General features: G+C 41.4%; 1 protein-coding gene across 1 annotated transcript; it reads left to right on the top strand.

The window, feature by feature from the left end:
• Nucleotides 1-14,741: 14,741 nt before the first annotated feature.
• LOC114819823 (replication protein A 70 kDa DNA-binding subunit B-like) lies at nt 14,742-17,976 on the top strand. Its single transcript, XM_070821050.1, has 10 exons — nt 14,742-14,821; nt 15,203-15,476; nt 15,580-15,679; nt 15,777-15,901; nt 15,974-16,055; nt 16,141-16,273; nt 16,629-16,786; nt 16,909-17,361; nt 17,470-17,622; nt 17,700-17,976. Exons 2-10 carry the CDS (start codon nt 15,224-15,226, stop codon nt 17,728-17,730), a joined length of 1,488 nt encoding a protein of 495 aa, XP_070677151.1. The 5' UTR covers nt 14,742-14,821; nt 15,203-15,223; the 3' UTR covers nt 17,731-17,976.
• Nucleotides 17,977-19,969: the final 1,993 nt, after the last annotated feature.

The raw sequence follows: 19,969 nt of genomic DNA, 5'->3' as shown, positions 1-19,969 counted from the left end.
AAGAAAGCTCTCTTCGTTCTTCGTTCTTCGTCCATCGCTCTTTCAAGATCAAGCCCCGACGGCCCTTGAAGAAAGCACCATCGTTCATCATCCGTTCATCCAAGATCAAGCCCCAACGGCCCTTTGGATCAACAACCATCCACCTTCAAGATCAGGCCCCGACGGCCCTTGAAGAAAGTGTTCTTCGTTCATCGTTCTTCCAAGATCAAGCCCCAACAGCCCTTGAAGAACTTCCACCAATTCAAGATCAAGCCTCGACGGCCCTTGAGGAAAGCACCATCGTTCATCATCTGTTCATCCAAGATCAAGCCCCAACGGCCCTTTGGATCAACAACGTCGACAAATCCACACACATCCAACCGTTCTTCAAGATTAAGCCCAAAAGCCCTTGAAGATCCGTTCATCACTGTTCTTCAAGATCAAGCCCAAAAGCCCTTGAAGATCCGTTCATCACTGTTCTTCAAGGTCAAGTCCCAACGGCTCCTTGAAGATCCGCTCAAATCCACCTTCAAAGATCAAGCCCACGGCCCTTTGAAGAAACTTCCAACAATTCATCCAAGATCAAGCATCAACGGCCCTTGGATCAACAAAACATCCACGAATCAACACCTTACGGAGATTGAATCAGAGGATCAAAATAGAGAGAGATTGTAACCCAAAATCATCAAAATACAAATATTTGTTTGTGCGCGTCGTTTCTTGTCTCTTTCGTTTCAGGAATTTTCCGTGTTCACAAATTGGCACGCCCGGTGGGACAATCTCTGCCTCTCATCTCTTTCTCCGTTCAAGAAATTCAAGCACACTTCCAAAATTAATGGCATCAAGGAAGGCTCAAACTGTTCCCGCAACCGGTGCAAAGAACAAAAGCGTCCTCGTCGCAACTGGTGTCACTTTGGGCATCACGACTCGAAGCATGGCAAGGGCTACTTCTGCCGCCTCTTTCACCTCTGCATCAACTCTGCCAAGGGAACAAAAACACCCAAGGCACGAGCCTTTGATCACCTTAGCCTCACTAAGGGCACCAAGGGGGGAAAGCCCAAGGAAATACTCTGAATCCATGCTCTCCGATGCCGATTCAAGCGACAATTCAGCCATGCAAGTCATGACCATTGGAGCAACTTCAATCGATGAACAGCTGGCTCAAATGAATGAAGCAATCGCAAGGCTAACCCGAACTGTGGAAGAAAAAGACTTGCAAATCGCTGCACTTGTCAGCCGACTGGAGCCACAGGACGGCGATAACCCTAACCCAGAAGAGGAGCCTCCGGTGGAGAATATCGATATGAAGCCGGAGCCAGAACAAGCAGCGGCACTCATGGGATCTCTTTCTATCCAGCAGCTGCAAAAGATGATCACCAACACCATCAAGACACAGTACGAAGGGAGCTCAAATACCTCCGGGTTGTACTCAAAGCCGTATTCAAAGAAGATTGACGCCTTAAGGATGCCGAGGGGTTATCAACCGCCAAAGTTCATGCAATTCGATGGAAAGGGAAACCCGAAACAGCACGTTGCCCACTTTGTTGAAACTTGCAACAACGCAGGAACCGAATGGGACTACCTTGCCAAGCAGTTTGTGCGCTCGCTGAAAGGGAACGCCTTTGAGTGGTACACGGACCTAGAGCCTGAGTCCATCAACAGCTGGGAGCAATTGGAGCGGGAATTCCTCAACCGCTTCTATAGTACCCGCCGCATTGTGAGCATGCTAGAGCTAACGAGCACAAAGCAGTGGAAGGACGAGCCAGTCATTGACTACATCAACAGATGGCGCACTCTAAGCCTCGACTGTAAAGACAGGCTCTCGGAAACCTCTTCAATCGAGATGTGCATCCAAGGCATGCAATGGGGTTTGCAATACATCCTTCAAGGCATTAAACCGCGGACCTTCGAGGAATTGGCCACTCGCGCCCATGACATGGAGTTGAGCATCGCCCATCATGGGAAGAAAGAACCGATCGCCGACTACAGGAACGACAAAGCTCTTGGGACAAAGGTGGAAAAGGCTGCATGGAAACCCACCAATGAAGCGATGACGGTTAACACATCTCCCGTCAAAATATCCACACGAGGCAAGGCGATTCAAACCGAAGCTTTTCGTGATCAAGAGACGCGTAGACGCACTTTGAAGGAGCTTGAGGAGAAGACTTATCCATTCCCCGACTCTGATGTGGTTGCCATGTTAGAAGACCTGTTGGACAAGAAGGTGATCAGTTTGCCTGAGTGCAGACGGCCGGAAGAGATGAATCGTACCGACAGTCCAAGATACTGTAAATTCCACCGCTTCATCAGTCATCCGACAGAAAAATGTTTCGTGTTGAAAGATCTCATCATGAAGCTGGCTCAGAAAGGAATCATCGAGCTAGATCTTGACGATGTGGTGAAGTCAAACTATACCACCTTCACTTCTGGCTCTTCCGACTCAAAGTTTTCACCTCAACCGCTGGGGGCATCCTCCAAGACAAGCAAAGTTGAAGGATTGACTCAAGTCACTCCTAAGAAATTGCACAAGAAACATACGTCTCCTCCACAAGTCCGCCAATCGGAAAGGGGGCAAAGCAGCTCTTGTCAACCTTCAAAGCAACGTGAACGTGTTGAAGATGATGAAATTTCGACATATAGATCGTCCATCCCCATCACGATGCGTGATTTCTTACCCGAAGACTTTTTCAATCACTCGGTCAAGGCTCCTTGCTATGAAGATTGTGAGGAACGCCTCTCCAAAATTGCTTGACAAATTCAACAAAGCTCCTTGTCCGCACGAGCCTAAACTGTAGGACACAAGGCTCCTCGCCTGTAAGAGCCTAAACTGCAAGACACACGGCTCCTCGCCTGCACGAGCTGAAACTGCAACACGGCACAAAGCTCCTTGTCCGCACGAGCCTAAACTGTAGGACACGAGGCTCCTCGCCTGCACGAGCTGAAACTGCAACACGGCACCAAATGCTCCTTGTCTGCACGAGTTGAAACTGCAAACGACACCAAATGCTCCTTGTCTGCACGAGTTGAAACTGCAAACGACACCAACACTCCTTGCCTGCATGAGCTGAAACTGCAAACGGCACGAAAAAAAAGAAAATACCAAAAAAAAAAAAATATATATATATATATATATATGTATGTATTTGAACTACGTTACGACTTGATCTCTTCTTTGGAGGGGTACGTAGGCAGCTCGAATATTCAAAATTTGAGTTCAGTCACATCAAAATAAAGAATAAGAAATTTTATTAAAGTTTGATGTTATTACAATATTATTTTGTCCAAAAAAAAAAATACTACTGCTTAAAAGAAAAAAAAAATATATATATATATATATAAAATATATATATATGCCTCAAGCAGATCAAATAACATCTGCAATTCCAGCAGGCCTAAGCCTTCCTCCATTTTCACAGCTGCTTCCCCTTCCCAAATCCACACCATCAAATCCTAACCCGTGGCCCACCTTTTAAAAGTTCAAGGCCCGGCCCAGGAAAATAGCCCATATCAGTCCACACCGCAGGACCAGGTCACTCTCCACACCGGAGTTGGCTCGTCCCGAGTCACCGACATGGTTCTAGATGCGACTCCCGGCCATCTTCACCATCACCTGTTGCTGCTGAGTGCTCAGATCGGCGCCATTAAATTGTTGGGTGCGATGCCCACGTCCACCAGGCTATCATCCTCTCCAGATCTCCCCAAGTCACCATCTCCTCCATTAAAACTGTTCATCTGCTCGCGAATTCTCTCGCTGCATCACAAAGCTCTTCCTCTCTCTCCACGGCTAATGTAACTCCGCCCAAGCTCTCCTTTAAATCCACCATCTCCGCCAACCCTCTGCAGAGCCCTCTCTCTTTAGGGTCCGCGCCGCCCCTTCGACCCCTCCAATGGGGCCGCAATCCGTCGAGCTTCCATTGTCTGGTTCCGAAACGATTTACGAGTCCACAAAAACGAATGCCTCAACTCGGCCAATAACGAGTCCGTATCGGTCTTGCCCGTCTACTGCTTCGATCCGAAGGACTACGAAAAATCCTCTTCTGGGTTCGATAAGACAGGCTCGTACCAGGCGTCGTTCTTGGTCGAATCGGTGGCGGACCTCCGGAAGAATCTCCAGGCGAGAGGGTCCGATCTGGTGGTCAGAATCGGGAAGCTCGAGACGGTTTTGGTGGAGCTGGCGAAGGCGATCGGCGCTGACGCCATTTATGCGCACAGAGAGGTTTCGCGCAACGAGGTTAAGGAGGAAGAGAAGGAACAATGCAGTCCTGTTTCTGTATTGGACCCTCCGTTCCAAGACGACGACGAGGGACGTGACGGTGAGGATGATGACGACGAAGACGGTTGTGATTTGAAGTGCAGCTATGCCAATGTACAGAGAACAAAGCATCACCTTCTGCAGACAACTCCATTTCTTTCGCAAATGTCTTCAACAGCAACCCAACTCCCCGACCATCCATGCTCGTCATCATCGTCCTCTAGCTTCCAACTTCATCACCATACTCGTGACCTTCTCTGAGCAATAGGATCCTCGAAAGTTATTGCTTGTGCTGCTATCCTGTCTTCGTCCAACCCAGGCGCCCTACCTGAATTCCAAGCCTCTGGTCCTGGCTGACTCACAAGAAACCGGCGAACTCGCCAAAGCCCAACGCCGTATTCTCTCTCCTCCTCAAGTCGCCGACTTCAACTGAAACTCAAGCCGAGCTTGTGCAAGTGGTGCGAGTAATAGCGGCAGCAGCTGCTGCAACATAAGCGTGAAGTGCAGGTGCAGGCGCCTGATGCCGTCGGGGTTGGCTTTCTTCTTGGGGTGCTTTGTGTTGCTCGAATCAGTTGCCACGGCTTACGTCTGTGTCGACCCGCGACTTTTCCTTCGCACTGATGATCTGAAGAATGACGCCAGCTCTACTCCTCTCGAAGCAGCAGCAAGACGACAGCGCATCGTTCGTGAAGAAAGTCCAGACCCGAACCCGTTCTGGGCACGGATCCTGCCTCTGACGCAGATCAACCAACGTTCCGATGCGTGTCAACCTTTACACAACCACCACAAAAAAAAAATATAGTACTGCAGAATATGCAAAATCAGAACATGAATTTGGTTTTGTCCACCGACGCGAAGCCACGGCTAAAGTGGACTCCAGAAGCTTCATCAGCGGTTCGTCGAGGCTGTCAACCAGCTCGGAGGGGCAGACAAGGCCACACCAAAGAGTTTGATGAGGATGATGGGAATTCATGGACTCACTTTGTACCACCTAAAGAGCCACCGCCAACCCGACTAACTCCTCATTTTCCAAAGCCTCGGCAGCCTCAGGTTCGACAGCAGCAGCGGCAGATCAAACCTCCGTCACTCACCCATCGACCTCGGACCGACGGGAAGAGGGGGTTCATCGAGGGCACCACCTCCAGGCTCAACTCCAGCTCTCCCAAGTCCTCACCGTCTTCAAGCAACAAGGACGACAGTAGCAGCAGTTCGGCTTCTTCCCCAACGAGCAGCTCCAAGCTCCTCAGCCCTCGCCTTCCTGCTTCTTCCTCCTCCAAGCTGCTCATCTCATTCTGCCCATCTGTCAAGCATCGGCATCAGCAACTTCTTCTAGCACCAGGACCTCCATCGCTGTCATTGCCCCTCAATGGAAGCTCGGGCAGCCCCTCCTCCTTCGTCATCTCTCGAGCTCGGACTGGGTTTTCACCCACAAACCCAGGCTTGCATAGCACCGTATATAAAGAAAAAAAAAAAAAAAAAAAAAATTTATATATATCATGGTGCGGTGTGAGTCTGAGGGTCATCATTTCATTAGTGATGGTGGGTGTAAGCACCACGAAAGGAAAAGAAAGAAAAGGGAAAAGCAAAGGTGGTGCTTCAGGTACCATGTGCAAAGAAAATCAAAAAAAAAAAAAAAAACTATATATATATATATAAAGAAGTAAGTGGATCCTTGGTGGCTAGCACCATGCAAAAAAAAAGGGGGAAAAGGTTTTGGAATGATGAATCAGTCCAGGTAAAAAAATTAATATGTATGCATGTGTGTGTGCATAATATATATGTTTACAGCAAAAAAAAAAAAAAAAAAAAAAAAAAAAAAAAAAAAAAAAAAAAAAAGACAAACAAACAAATGCATCGAGAGAAATAAAGTCCGTTTTTATTTATTTTTTCTGAAAATTTTACATAAATTTGCATTATACATACTTAAAAAAAAAAAAAAAAAAAATCAAATTAAATTTACAAGAGGGTATCTTCAAGGACGATCAGGTGCCGCCTCACCACTCGGCAGAGCTCCAGAAATGAGAGGCACCGGAGGTTGACTGTTTGAAGCCACACCACTCGGCGAAACTCCAGGAAGAAGAGGAGCCAAAGGTTGATCATTTGGAGCTTCATTACGCGGTACAGCCCCAGAAGACGAAGGCAAATGCTGCTGGAACAAACCCACAAACCGCTGATGATCGAGTAAAATCTGACCATCAGATTCCTGCATCTGGTCAATCTTCCTCTTCATGTTTGTCGCATAGCTGTGTGCGAGCTTATGCAACTGTTTATTCTCCTGCTTGAGCCCTCTAATCTCCTGTTTGAGACTCATCACTTCTGCCGCCAACGATTCAACTTGACGGGTTCGAGCAAATAGGCGTTGGGCCATATTAGACACAGAACCTGCACACTGCACACTGAGAGCCAGAGAATCCTTAACAGCCAACTCATCAGACCGTTTGGAAAGTAGTCTGTTATCTCTGGGAGTGACAAGGTTTCGGGCCACCACCGCAGCGGTCATATCATTCTTCACCACCGAATCCCCAACGGTAAGAGGACCAGTAGGGGATATGAAGGATGGGCGCCATATGTTGTCTGGAGAAGGCGGGACTGCCTCTTCACCAAGATTCAAGTCAAAACGACGGTCGGAGGGTCCAGACATTTTCAAAGTATTGAAGAAAGAAGAGATCGGACAAATCAAGATCTTAGAAGTGCAAGAAGGGAGTTTTCACAAGCGAAAATTCAAGTGTGCTTTGAAACGATCAGCGTGCCTCTATAAAAATCAGCACTCGATGGGATTTCAGAGATCGAAGAGGCGAGCTCAGAATTCGAAGAGGCAAGCTCAGAAATCGGAGAAGCATCTTGCTTTTCCAGACGCGTCATCACCCATTACACGCAAACTCAGCTTTGCGGAAATCACGGGTAATTTGTCGAAGCGCCAATCCCAGATATCGAAGAGGCGCCAGTCTTTTTCAGCCGCGTCATCACCTGTCATATGCACACTCAACTTTGCGCAAATCACGGGCAATTTGTCGAAGATTTTCGGTGAAGGAGAAAGCACGTGAAGCCATGCTGATCAATCACGCATTGGTTACTGACACGAGTGAAAGAGCAGTACCTCTACAGGTATTAAGGAACTCCCTATAACTGTCCACCTTCACCCTTCATAGCAAGGGAGACATACAGAACCTTTCTTCATCTCCGAGAATGCCTTCCCAACGAAGCCTCTCGAGTCACTCAGTGTTCCTTATTCCTTGGGGTACCTCAGCAAACAAATGACACCAAAGCAAAAGTATCTCATATCACCCGGGTAGAAAGCAAGAGTATCTCATATCATGTGTTCTCCCTGTCCTTTTCTTTGTCCTTGTTCCTACCTACAAAGACAAGGATAAAGAAAACAATATGCCGGAACTTCCACTCAAACTCGGGTAAGGAACCGACTGCTTGGAACCCTTCCCTGATTGCCTACCTAGCACTGCTCTCGAGTACTCGTTTCCTACTGCTGCTGTACTTCCAAAGAGGCTACCACATCTGCCTGAAGAATAGATAAGGCAAGTGAAAATGATACCTTGCAGCATGTGGAGACAAGGTGCAGAAGGAACAAGCAGAGAAGAATGCGGTTTGCACAGTCAACTCAGCAGAAGGAGTCCGAACTGAGGAACTCGAGAAGCTGCCATATCTGCCTGAAGAAACAAGCAGAGAAGAATGCAGCATGCACAGCCAACTCGGCAGAAAGAGTCTGAGATGAAGAACTCGTTTTGACCCTCAAATTCTTGGGTCGACTTACTAGGCGTTGTGGGCTGCACGTGCCGATTCACCACCCTTGAATCGAATCCTTAAAGATCAAGTCACCAACTGGAAGAAGAGTTCATCAATCTTGAAGATCATACCGTTGACCAAACCGCTCAGGTGTGAATTAGAAAGATTGAACAAAGAAACAGGTTGTCACCTTTACCTCGTGCCTGCTTGTCATGTGTTCGAGTCAACCTTCAAGAATCAAGCCTCAACGGCCCTTGAAGAAGCTTTCAGCCAAATTCGAAATCAATCATCGACGGCCCTGGAAGAAATCACAAGTCTGATTCAAGATCAAGTGTCTACCACCCTTGAATCAAAACCTAGTTCAAGATCAAAGCTGTGGAAAGTCAACAAGCGCAACAAAATACGTGCCGATTCATCCACTACCAAAGCCAAAAATCATTTACCACATGAAGCTCCTTGTGGCCCAATTTCAACCTTCAAGATCGAGCCTCGACGATCCTTGAAGAAATTTCAAACAAAAGTTCAAGAACAAGCCTCAACGGCCCTTGAAGAAATCTCAAGCCCAATTCAAGATCAAGCCTCAACGGCCCTTGAAGAAATCTCCAGCCCAATTCAAGATCAAGCCTCGACGGCCCTTGGATCGACATCTACAGTAAGGGACTTCAAAACGCATCTCCTACACGTGACAAGCACATGTATACGACGTGCCTTGAAGTGGGGGCATTTGTAGACATCGAAATTTCGTAAATAAATGCTGACCAATAAATCAAAGTGTCAACGCTCATGTATTACATAAATTTTACACGTAGCGCATGACTCAACGAAAATTGAAATGAGTTGGAAAAGTCATCAAATAGGACACATGTCAACACCTGGCAGAAACGACTTATTTCATCTGGGATATTATATTCAAAATTAGGCATTGGAAAATTCTATAAATACAAGCCCATTTCATTCATTTAAGAGGAGGAATTCATATTACACCTTGAAGCTCTGAAGCTCTGAAACTCCGAAGCTCTCAAGCATCCAGGTTCCCGAAGAATCAAGAAAGCTCTCTTCGTTCTTCGTTCTTCGTCCATCGCTCTTTCAAGATCAAGCCCCGACGGCCCTTGAAGAAAGCACCATCGTTCATCATCCGTTCATCCAAGATCAAGCCCCAACGGCCCTTTGGATCAACAACCATCCACCTTCAAGATCAGGCCCCGACGGCCCTTGAAGAAAGTGTTCTTCGTTCATCGTTCTTCCAAGATCAAGCCCCAACAGCCCTTGAAGAACTTCCACCAATTCAAGATCAAGCCTCGACGGCCCTTGAGGAAAGCACCATCGTTCATCATCTGTTCATCCAAGATCAAGCCCCAACGGCCCTTTGGATCAACAACGTCGACAAATCCACACACATCCAACCGTTCTTCAAGATTAAGCCCAAAAGCCCTTGAAGATCCGTTCATCACTGTTCTTCAAGATCAAGCCCAAAAGCCCTTGAAGATCCGTTCATCACTGTTCTTCAAGGTCAAGTCCCAACGGCTCCTTGAAGATCCGCTCAAATCCACCTTCAAAGATCAAGCCCACGGCCCTTTGAAGAAACTTCCAACAATTCATCCAAGATCAAGCATCAACGGCCCTTGGATCAACAAAACATCCACGAATCAACACCTTACGGAGATTGAATCAGAGGATCAAAATAGAGAGAGATTGTAACCCAAAATCATCAAAATACAAATATTTGTTTGTGCGCGTCGTTTCTTGTCTCTTTCGTTTCAGGAATTTTCCGTGTTCACAGCAAGATGTCCCAACTTCTTATGATCAAGAATATAACAAAGTTTCACACTCTTTACTGTTTCATAACAATACAACCAATCATGTCCAACCCAATACATCTGTTTTGAAACAAAATGCATTCATTGCCAATGGATTCAACTCATCTTCGTCCGCTGCTAGCACTTCACATGAAATTACCATCCCTGTTTTCCTTGCCAATGATGCCACTTTGCGTGGTATATTGATCTCTGATACTCAAGACGATCATCCTGTTAGAAGCTCACATGTGATTGGCCAGGCCGCTTATCAAAAAAAAAGAAAACGTATGCGCTCTCTGACAATATAGTCCTCTTTGCATTGTTTTTAAACTTATTTTAGAAGTTAACTTTGGTTCGCTACTTTGGGGATGATTGTGTCATCTTTCTTTTCATAGGTGTTGATCCAGACTATGTTGATTTTGGCCCTAGAAATTCTCAATGTCAATATTGTGGCGCTTTGTTTTGGTCTACTGAGCGGTTAAAAACAAACGTTTCTTCTATTAGAAGGCCACAGTTCACTGCATGCTGTATGAGTCAAAAAGTTAAATTCCCACCTGTTAAGCCCACTCCTGCTTATTTGGAACATCTGCTAAATTCAACAAATTCTCAAGAAAGTTCGCATTTCAAAACAAATGTTAGGTTGTATAATTCAATGATGGCATTCACTTCAATGGGGGCTAAAGTTGATGCATCGATAAACAAGGGTCAAGGTCCTTACGTTTTTAAGATTAATGGTCAAGTGCATCATTTAATGGGTTCTTTGTTGCCTCCTGAAGGTGAGAGCCCTAAGTTTGCACAGCTCTACATTTATGACACTCAAAATGAAATCAACAATCGTATGAGTTGTTTTCCTCATTCAGAAGAATCTTCGAAGGTTGACGAACAAATTGTTAGTGGGCTCATTAAGATGTTAGATGAGTGTAATGAGTTGGTTCAGTTATTTAGAGTCGCAAGGGATAGGATTAATGAACAGTCAACAAGTTCTCTGCGCTTGCGTTTACACGGCACACCAAGCAACCATGATGCGCAATATAATCTGCCAACATGTGATGGGATAGGAGGGTTAATAGTTGGGGATATCGGTCAGTTTCATACCGAAAGAGATATTATTGTTGAACACAGGGCAACTGGCCTACAAAGGATAACAAAGTTGCATCCAAAGTATATGGCCCTTCAATATCCTCTTCTTTTCCCATATGGTGAAGATGGATACAGTAAAGGTCTCCCTTGGAATCCAGATTTCAAAGGGAAAAAACCCAAGACTGGCGGAGTGTCTATGAGAGCATTTGTGGGTTACCAAATTCAGGATAGACCAGGACAGGATAGCACCCTGTTAAAGGGTGGCAGATTATTTCAACAATATTTAGTAGATGCATATGCCACACTTGAAGAAGATAGACTTGATTTCATTAGGGCAAATCAAAATTCCTTGAGAACTGAGCATCTTAAGGGAATTCATGAGGCGTTGAGAAAAGGAAATGCAAGTGGTTCCGACATTGGTAAGAGGATTATCTTGCCAACTTCATTTACTGGCAGTGCTAGATACATGATAAATAATTATCAGGATGCTATGGCTATATGCCGTCACTTAGGAAATCCTGATTTATTTATCACATTTACATGCAATGCTAAGTGGCCTGAAATTATCGAAGATCTACGTGAAAGACTTGGTTGTAGGGTTGAAGACAGACCAGACATTGTATCCAGAATTTTCAAAGCAAAACTTGACCATATGGTTAAGTATATAAAATCAGGAAAACCTTTTGGCAAAGTTGAATCTGGTTAGTTATTGTCTTTTCTCAGTTCTCAAGATTATTTGTTTCTTTTCTCTTATAAGCATATACATCAGGCGTTCTGTTTTGATTTTTTTTTTATCTTATATTTCTCAAAACAGTGATTTACACAGTCGAATTTCAAAAAAGAGGTCTCCCACATTGCCACATCTTGGTTTGGGTCAGTAAAGAGTATAAGTGTCATTCTCCTTCTGATGTGGATTCAATCATTTCGGCTGAAATTCCTAACCCAGAATTTGACAAAGATGGGTATGATGTTGTTGCGCTGTACATGATTCATGGTCCATGCGGTCTTGCAAATGAAAAATCCCCTTGCATGAAAGAAAAAAAATGTTTAAAGAGATTCCCAAAACATTTTTCAAATGAAACTACTTTTGAATCTGATGGTTTTGTGAAATACAAGCGTAGAGAAATGGAAAATTGTTTTGTTGTAAAAAATGGAGTGAAGCTTAATAATGCGTTTGTTGTTCCTTACAATCGTGAATTGTTATTAAAGTATCAAGCACATATAAATGTTGAATCGTGTTGTCAATCAATGCTTATTAAATATCTTTTCAAGTATATAACCAAGGGTGTTGATAGGGCCAGAGCTGTTTTTGAGGATCAAGAGTTTGATGAAATTGTGGCTTATCTAAATTGCAGATATTTATGCCCTTATGAAGCAGTTTGGAGATTGTTACAATTTCATATTCACTTTAGAGAACCAGCTGTTCAAAGATTGTGTGTCCATCTTCCTTCTGACCAAAATGTTGTCTTTCAAGAGGATGATAATTTAAACTATGTTGTTAATCAACCTAATCTTGAAAGCACAATGTTAACAAAATGGTTTGAAATGAATGCTCAAGATCCTGATGCATGCCAGTTATCTTATGTTGAATTTCCTTCGAAATATGTTTGGAATAGTGAAAATAAAGAGTGGACTCGAAGGAAAAGTGGTAGATGTCTAGGTAGAGTTGCGTATGTTCACCCTGCTGCTGGTGAATTATACTATTTGAGATTATTGCTTAATTATCAAAAAGGTGGCTTTTGTTTTGATGATTTAAGAACAATTAAAGGTGTTCTTCAACCCACATTTCAAGCTGCATGCAACTCACTAGGTCTGTTAGGAGATGATAAGGAGTGGAACAACGCAATGTTAGAAGCGATGGTTACTGCATCATCGTATCAATTGCGACAATTGTTTGTTACATTAGTTTTGTTTTGTGATGTTGCTGATCCAACAACTTTGTTTGAGACACATTGGAAAATGATATGTGATGACATCTTGACAAAGATGGTTAATGCTTTTGGCTTGCAGGATATGTCTAAGTATGAGGATGAACTTAGAAATTCTCTTTTGTATGAGTTAGAAAAGTTGTTTGTAGTTTCAAATAGTTCTCTGTCTAAACATCACCTCCCAGTTCCAAACAAAGATTTGATGGATAGACTTAAGAATAGAAGTTTAAGAGAGGAGTTAAACTATGACTCTGAATCACTTAAAGAACAACATTCAATATTGATGGCACAGTTGAATCAAGAGCAAAAAATAGTTTATGATAGTGTTATAGAGGTTGTTGATGGCAACAAGCCTGGTCTATTTTTTGTTCATGGACATGGTGGAACTGGTAAGACTTTTTTGTGGACCACTATCATAGCTAAGATTAGATCAGAGAACCGTATTGTTTTGGCGGTTGCTTCGTCTGGAATTGCCTCCCTTTTGCTTCCTGGTGGAAGAACTGCACACTCTCGATTTAAAATCCCTATCAGCATTACGGATTGTTCAATTTGTGAAATAAAAAAAGGAACTCATCTAGCACAATTAATTAGTAATGCAGCTCTTATTGTTTGGGATGAAGCACCAATGAATCATAAACAATGTTTTGAAACTTTAGACAGATCTCTTCGTGATGTTCTTAAAGGGTCTAAACCAGGTTTTGATAATTTGCCATTTGGAGGAAAGCCAATTCTCTTTGGAGGTGATTTTAGACAAATTTTGCCTGTTGTTCCAAATGGAACTAAAGCTGACATTGTTGAAGCTTCATTGACAAGTTCTTATCTTTGGCCTTATCTAACTGTTTTTTTTTTTCTCAAAGAAAACATGAGGCTTTCAAAAACTGGTTTGAATGAGCAGGAAAAACAGGAGTTAGCTGATTTTGCAAATTGGATATTACAAATTGGAAACGGTAATGTTGCTAATTCTATATTGTCAACTGATGAAGAAAGTTCTTGGGTTGAAATTTCAAAAGACTTTCTTATTAATTTTGATGATGATCCTATCGAAAATATGGTTTCAGCGGTGTACACAGATTTTAAAACAAATTTTCATGATGTATCATATTTGAAAGAAAGAGCCATTGTCACACCGCGAAACAACACGGTAACTGAGATAAATGATTTTATGTTGACTATGGTGCCTGGCGAAGCTCGCACGTACCTCAGTTTTGATTCTGTGTCTTCTTCGACAGAAAATGTTGAAAATCTTGATATACTTTATCCGCTAGAATTTTTGAACCAACTTGACTTACCTGGTTTGCCGCACCACAAGCTAGCATTGAAAGTTGGTATGCCAGTAATGTTGCTTAGGAATTTAAATCAAAGTTGTGGATTGTGTAACGGGACAAGGTTGGTGGTGATGCAGTTAACTGATAGAATTGTGGAAGCAAAGATCATAACGGGTAGCAAAATTGGTGACAAAGTTTACATTCCAAGAATCATTACGGAGTCATCAGAAAATAAATATCCGTTTACTTTGCGGCGAAGACAATTTCCTCTTAGAATTTGTTATGCAATGACAATTAATAAGAGTCAAGGACAATCTTTGAAGATTGTTGGGTTATTTCTATCTCAAACAGTTTTTTCTCATGGACAGCTCTACGTTGCATTGTCTAGGGTCACCTCAAAACAAGGTCTTAAAATTGTGATTGCTCATGATAGTGATATGCCTTATGGATACACAAAAAACATTGTTTATAAAGATGTTTTGAATTGTTTACATGAAGGTGTGTTGATTTGTGTTTGTCCATTCATTTTTTTCTTTCTCTTTTTGTCTATTTTTCAAAATTCTAATGTATTCTTTGTTTCATGTGTGTTGCACGATTTTGAGGATTTTATTTGCTTCTAAATTTACTTTATATAGATTGATGGAGCATATGCCAGTTCGTCTTTTGTTACCATACAAGCCAACAAGAAAACTACAAATTAGGATATGCAGAATTTGGGTGACAAAAAATATTGGAGCTGATCGTCAACCTGCAAGTTTGGATTGTGTCTTTGTTGACAAAGAGGTTACATCTTTACACATTTTTCTCATTGTTATATAGACACAGTTTTATATTTGTCGAAATGCATCTATCATACTTTCAGTATTAATTCGATTTTTCCTTCTCATTGATTAACATTCCATCTTTTTTGTGTTCAATTGTGGTTTGCAGAAATTTCTGAAGTAAAATATTCATTAAATGTTTTGTGAAATAGGCATTTTTCAATAGCGTAGTTGTGCTGTTGGTTTTTTGATGATGTGCTTAATGTTTATTTTGGATTGAATTTCAACTTCTACATAGATTTATGATTAGTAAACTCTCATGGCAGTTTGGAAATGATAATTTGTTCACGAGCTTATTTACTACTTTAATGATTAATTTAATTTTGTTTTTCCTCTCTAAAAGGGACATGCAATTCAGGCGACCATGAAACCCTGGGACATCCAATTCTTTTTGGACCGTCTAAAAGTTGGGTTCGTGTACGAGATAGATAAATTTCGTCTTATCAATAACAGAAAGTCAAACAAAATTGTCCCTCATTATGCCATGGTTGAGTTGAACAAAAACACTACCATAGTCCCAGTTGAGAAACCAAATCAACTGATCCCGATGCATTGGTTTAATTTAATTGAATTTGATGAGCTTCACAAGAAAGTCGATAGAGATGTAAACCTTACAGGTAAAGCGTCTAATTTTGACTATTGCCACTACTCTAAAATTATTATTCTTAGTTTTTAACTTAATTTAGCTTAAACTGGTTCTTATAACTATATCATACATAGATGTTTTTGGTTGTTTGATGGCTTTACAACCGATTGAGGAAATCACTGTGCAAAATATTAGAGTTGAGAAAAAGCGAGACCTCAAACTTCAAAATACTAGGTGAACCATACTACTCATACACTGTTATTGCATATTTATACAAATATAGTCATATAAAAATTACATAGAAAGTTCTGACTTTATTTTATAATTGTAGAGGTGAACAAGTTACAGTAACACTATGGGCAGAAACTGCAACAAGTTTTCAAGACGATGCATTGCAGTCACTTTCGTCGCCTCTCTTCATTGTTTTGACTTCACTCAAAGTGAAGAAATACAAAGGTTATACCTTAACAAAATCTATATGTGATCACTTTACTTTTGTATTGATAATTGTTATCTTTCTATTTATAGGAAAACCTGTTTTGGGGAGCACAGGCTCAACAGTTTGTATTTTCAATCCTGATATCCCACAACTTTCAGAATATAAACAACAGTAGGTGAACAAATCTTATTTAATGTTTTTTTTTTGTTTATGTTTTTACCATCTATATTCTTGAACCAAAAAATGTGAAAATCAGGTTTGAACACCTCAAAACACCCATTGAAATTCTACAAACTTCTGCTGAAAAGTATGGAAAGGGTGCTGTTATAGCTGATTCTGAACAGAAGACAATTGAACAACTGCTTCTTCTTGATCCGGCATTAAACAAGGTCAATCCATTATCACTAAATCGTCTCATGTTTTGTCGATTTTATTTTACAACTGCTTTCCAATTGATTGTTTGTTGTCATTTGGAAATGACAAATTGTTTCTTAATCTATACTGTGTTGTGCATACAAAGTGTCGTGTTGTTTGTTTCTTTGTTCATTTATAAGCTTTTGTGCAAAAAATTATACAACTTATCTTTCATGATTCAATGTACATTCTCCAAAATGTTACCTCATGTCCAAAATATGAATTCTGTTTTATAATTTGGGTGGAAATGCATATACTAAGGTACAAGTGTCATGTTTGGGAGTTTATTCTTAAATGTTTTTTGTATTTGAAAATTTAATATCATATCAGAATACAAGTTTCGTATGCCAAGCAACAATTGTCGATTACGATTTGACCAAAGGATGGTGGTACAAGTCGTGCCCGTATTGCCACAAAAGTGTCAAGAATACATATGGAACTTTCCAGTGCTTTGAACATGGGTCACTCGAAAAAATGCCTGAGCCATGGTAATTTATTAATTTATTTTTTCTACACTCTTTATATCTCTTTGCAATGAACATGATTTTTATTCCAAGATTTTTTTTTAAATTGCTAAACTTACATCATTATATCTTTGTCATTTATTTAGGTTTAAGATGAATTTTATTGTGGATGATGCCACAAATCAATTCAACTTCTTAGTGATCGGAAGGACTGCTGAAAAACTTTTGGGTATCTCTTGCCACTCTTTGGTCATAGAAGAAGGCTACGATGACTCTTCTGTGTTACCACCGCACCTTCAAAAATTGGTTGGCAGCACAAAAAAGTTCCAAGTCCGTTTTGGTAATCAAAACAATGAGTTTGGCAACACCGACTTTGTTGTTCATGGAATAATTGAGGAAGAAGCATTAGTTCACCCAAAACTTAGTTCGATTGTACCACGTACACCTGCTACCAACACCGGGAAACAAGTTATTGATGCAGCAACCCCTATCCCTATTACTACCCTGGAATCCCAAATCCGACAAATCAAATCAGTTGCGACAAACAAGAATGTAAAGAGGACACTATTTGTTGAAAATGAAACTTCAAAAACTCACAGGTTAAGTTTCCCCTTCACATAATGTTGGTATTCCATTAAATAAAAACATCATGCATGCACTTTATAACGTTCATTTCCATCCTTTTTAAATTTAAGATGTTTTCACAGCAAACATGATGAGGGGAGCCAACCACTGTCTACTAATTCAACCAGAATCTCGGCAGAAATCTCTAACTTGGTTGTCCCAAAAGTTGAACCTGCAGACAAAACGCCGATCAGTACATTAAGAAGTAGATCACAAGCAAAGAAAATCAAGGACAGGTATAATGAGTTATTGCTTACAATAATATATGCCAACTTGAACAATTATTGAATTTTTGTTCTTATTTGCTGCTCAGTGTTGGAGATGTTCATTCGCAAAAGAAATGAGCTATAGAAGACTTTATCATGGACTGCTGCAAAGGATCGAACATATGTATTTTTTGGCTATTCCACTGTTATAAATATATACTTTTTGGGCATTCCACTACTAAAGTTGTCTTATTATTTTATGCAACTGTTGGAACAATAGAAAGCCTTGCAGAACATGTATTTTGTTATGTTGCATGCAGAAACAAAATATGTGTAAACTGCATGGTATTTCAGTCTTTGATGCAAAGACACTATATTTTATCATTTGCAACTTTTGTCATTATAAACTTTCCTTCAAGTAATTTCGATTGTATATTGTCTCTCGATGTCAACTTAATAGAGTAGCAATGTAAATTGAATGGCTTATTTTATGTATCAATTCACCTATCTTTTACTTTTTCTTTTATGAATATTATACATGGTTTGAATACCCGCAGCAAAGCGCGGGCATTCCTCCTAGTTAGTTCTAAAGTGTCGAATGGTCTTTTGACAATTGACATGGAGTGTACATAATATCATGGGTAAAAGACTGTTTACTACCCTCATGTTTCATGGTTTTCAATATTTAGTACATCAAGTTTTTTTCGTCTCAGAGTCATACCTAAAGTGTAAATGGGACAGTCTCATACATCCGTTAGTCAAACTATTAAATCTGTCGTTAATTGTGACGTGGCGCCCATGTGGACAATGACTGGGCACCACGTGTCAGTCACGGTTTTTTTTTTCTTTTTCTTCTTCCTCCGACTGCAACTTTTTTTTTTCTTCCTCCTCCTTCTTCCTTCCTCCTTCTTCCTTCCCCTTCTTCTCCTTCTTCCTTCTCCTTCCTTCTCTTTCTCCTTCTCCTTCTCCTTCTCCTTCTTCTTCTTCTTCTTCCTCCGAATCTGGGGAAGGTTTTTTTTTTTTCTTTCTCCTTCCTTCTTCTTCTTCTTCTTCTTCTTCTTCTTCTTCTTCTTCTTCTTCCTCCTCCGAATCTGCCCAGATTCGGCTTTTTTTTTTCCTTGTTTTTTCTTCTTTCTTCTTCTTCCTCCTCCGCTTGCAACTTTTTTTTTTCTTCTTCTTTCTTCTTCTTCCTCCTTCTTCCTCCTTCTTCTTCCTTCTTCTTCTCCTTCTTCCTTCCCCTTCTTCTCCCTCTTCCTTCGTCTTCATCTTCCTTGAAAAAAAAAAAAAAAAAACCTTCATCTTCCCCAGATTCGGAGGAAGAAGAAGGAAGAAGAAGGAAGAAGAAGGAAGAAGGAGAAGAAGGGGAGGGAAGAAGGAGGAAGGAAGAAGGAGAAGAAGAGGAAGAAGAAGGAAGAAGAGGAAGGAGAATGAAGAAGGAGGAAGAAGAAGAAGAAAAAAAACTTCCTTAGATTCGGAGGAAGAAGAAGGAGAAGGAGAAGAAAGAAGAAGGAAAAATGAGAAGAAGGGGAAGGAAAAGGAGGAAGGAAAAAGGAGGAGGAAGAAAAAGAAATGTTGCAGTCGGAGGAAGAAGAAGAAGAAGAAGAAAAAAGAAAAAAAAAAAACGTGGCTGACACGTGGCGCCCAGTCATTGTCCACATGGGCACCACGTCACAATTAACGGCAGATTTAACAATTTGACTAACGGATGTATGAGACTGTCCCAAAATTTACACTTTAGGTATGATTCTAAGATGAAAAAAACTTGATGTACTAAATGTTGAAAACCATGAAACATGAGGGTAGTAAACAGTCTTTTACCCTAATATCATTCTCCATGGTAAACTTGAAAAGTCCGAACTTTTCTCGGTGAATATATTATTTCTCTTTCTGGTATTTGTCTGCTAAATTCTGATGGTATCCCAAAATCTGGATGGAGTTGACAATCGGAGAGATTCCATTTTCAGGTTGGAATGGGTGCTAGTCTTGCAGGAGTCTGTTGCATTTTGAATTGACACAAGATTATCGTATTGTGCTGCCGCTACTTGGAGCTGTGGGGTTATCTTCGTGGATTACATCTTGACAGACGAGGAGAAAAGTTACCGGGAAGACTAAGAAACTCAAACAGGGAAACACTAGTAGAGCATTCAACAACCTGAAGTGCTTTCCCCTACTGCAAATGGGATATCTTCAAGTGGTGCTTCAGCTGAAAGGACGTCTAATGCAAGTGACCTGTGTGAAATTGAAATTTCACTCTGTATAGATGGTTCTGATACTGATACTGATACTGAACACTCAGCAAGTCTTCCAGTCAACGCTCGATTGCTGAAAAGGGCTCAGACTTGGTTCTGCCGGAACAACTACAAATCTAAATACAACT

This window comes from Malus domestica, chromosome 05 (genome assembly GCF_042453785.1).
Source record: "Malus domestica chromosome 05, GDT2T_hap1".
NCBI classification, from domain to species: domain Eukaryota; kingdom Viridiplantae; phylum Streptophyta; class Magnoliopsida; order Rosales; family Rosaceae; genus Malus; species Malus domestica.
This window is presented reverse-complemented; position numbering and strand designations above follow the sequence as displayed.

Excerpts from the sequence above, each read along its gene's own strand:
- LOC114819823 (XM_070821050.1), top strand. The coding sequence starts at position 15,224 with ATGAAACCCTGGGACATCCAATTCTTTTTGGACCGTCTAAAAGTTGGG. Across the intron at positions 15,477-15,579 it reads TAGAGATGTAAACCTTACAG|ATGTTTTTGGTTGTTTGATG; the intron begins GTAAAGCGTCTA and ends TATCATACATAG. Across the intron at positions 16,787-16,908 it reads GAAAAAATGCCTGAGCCATG|GTTTAAGATGAATTTTATTG; the intron begins GTAATTTATTAA and ends TCATTTATTTAG.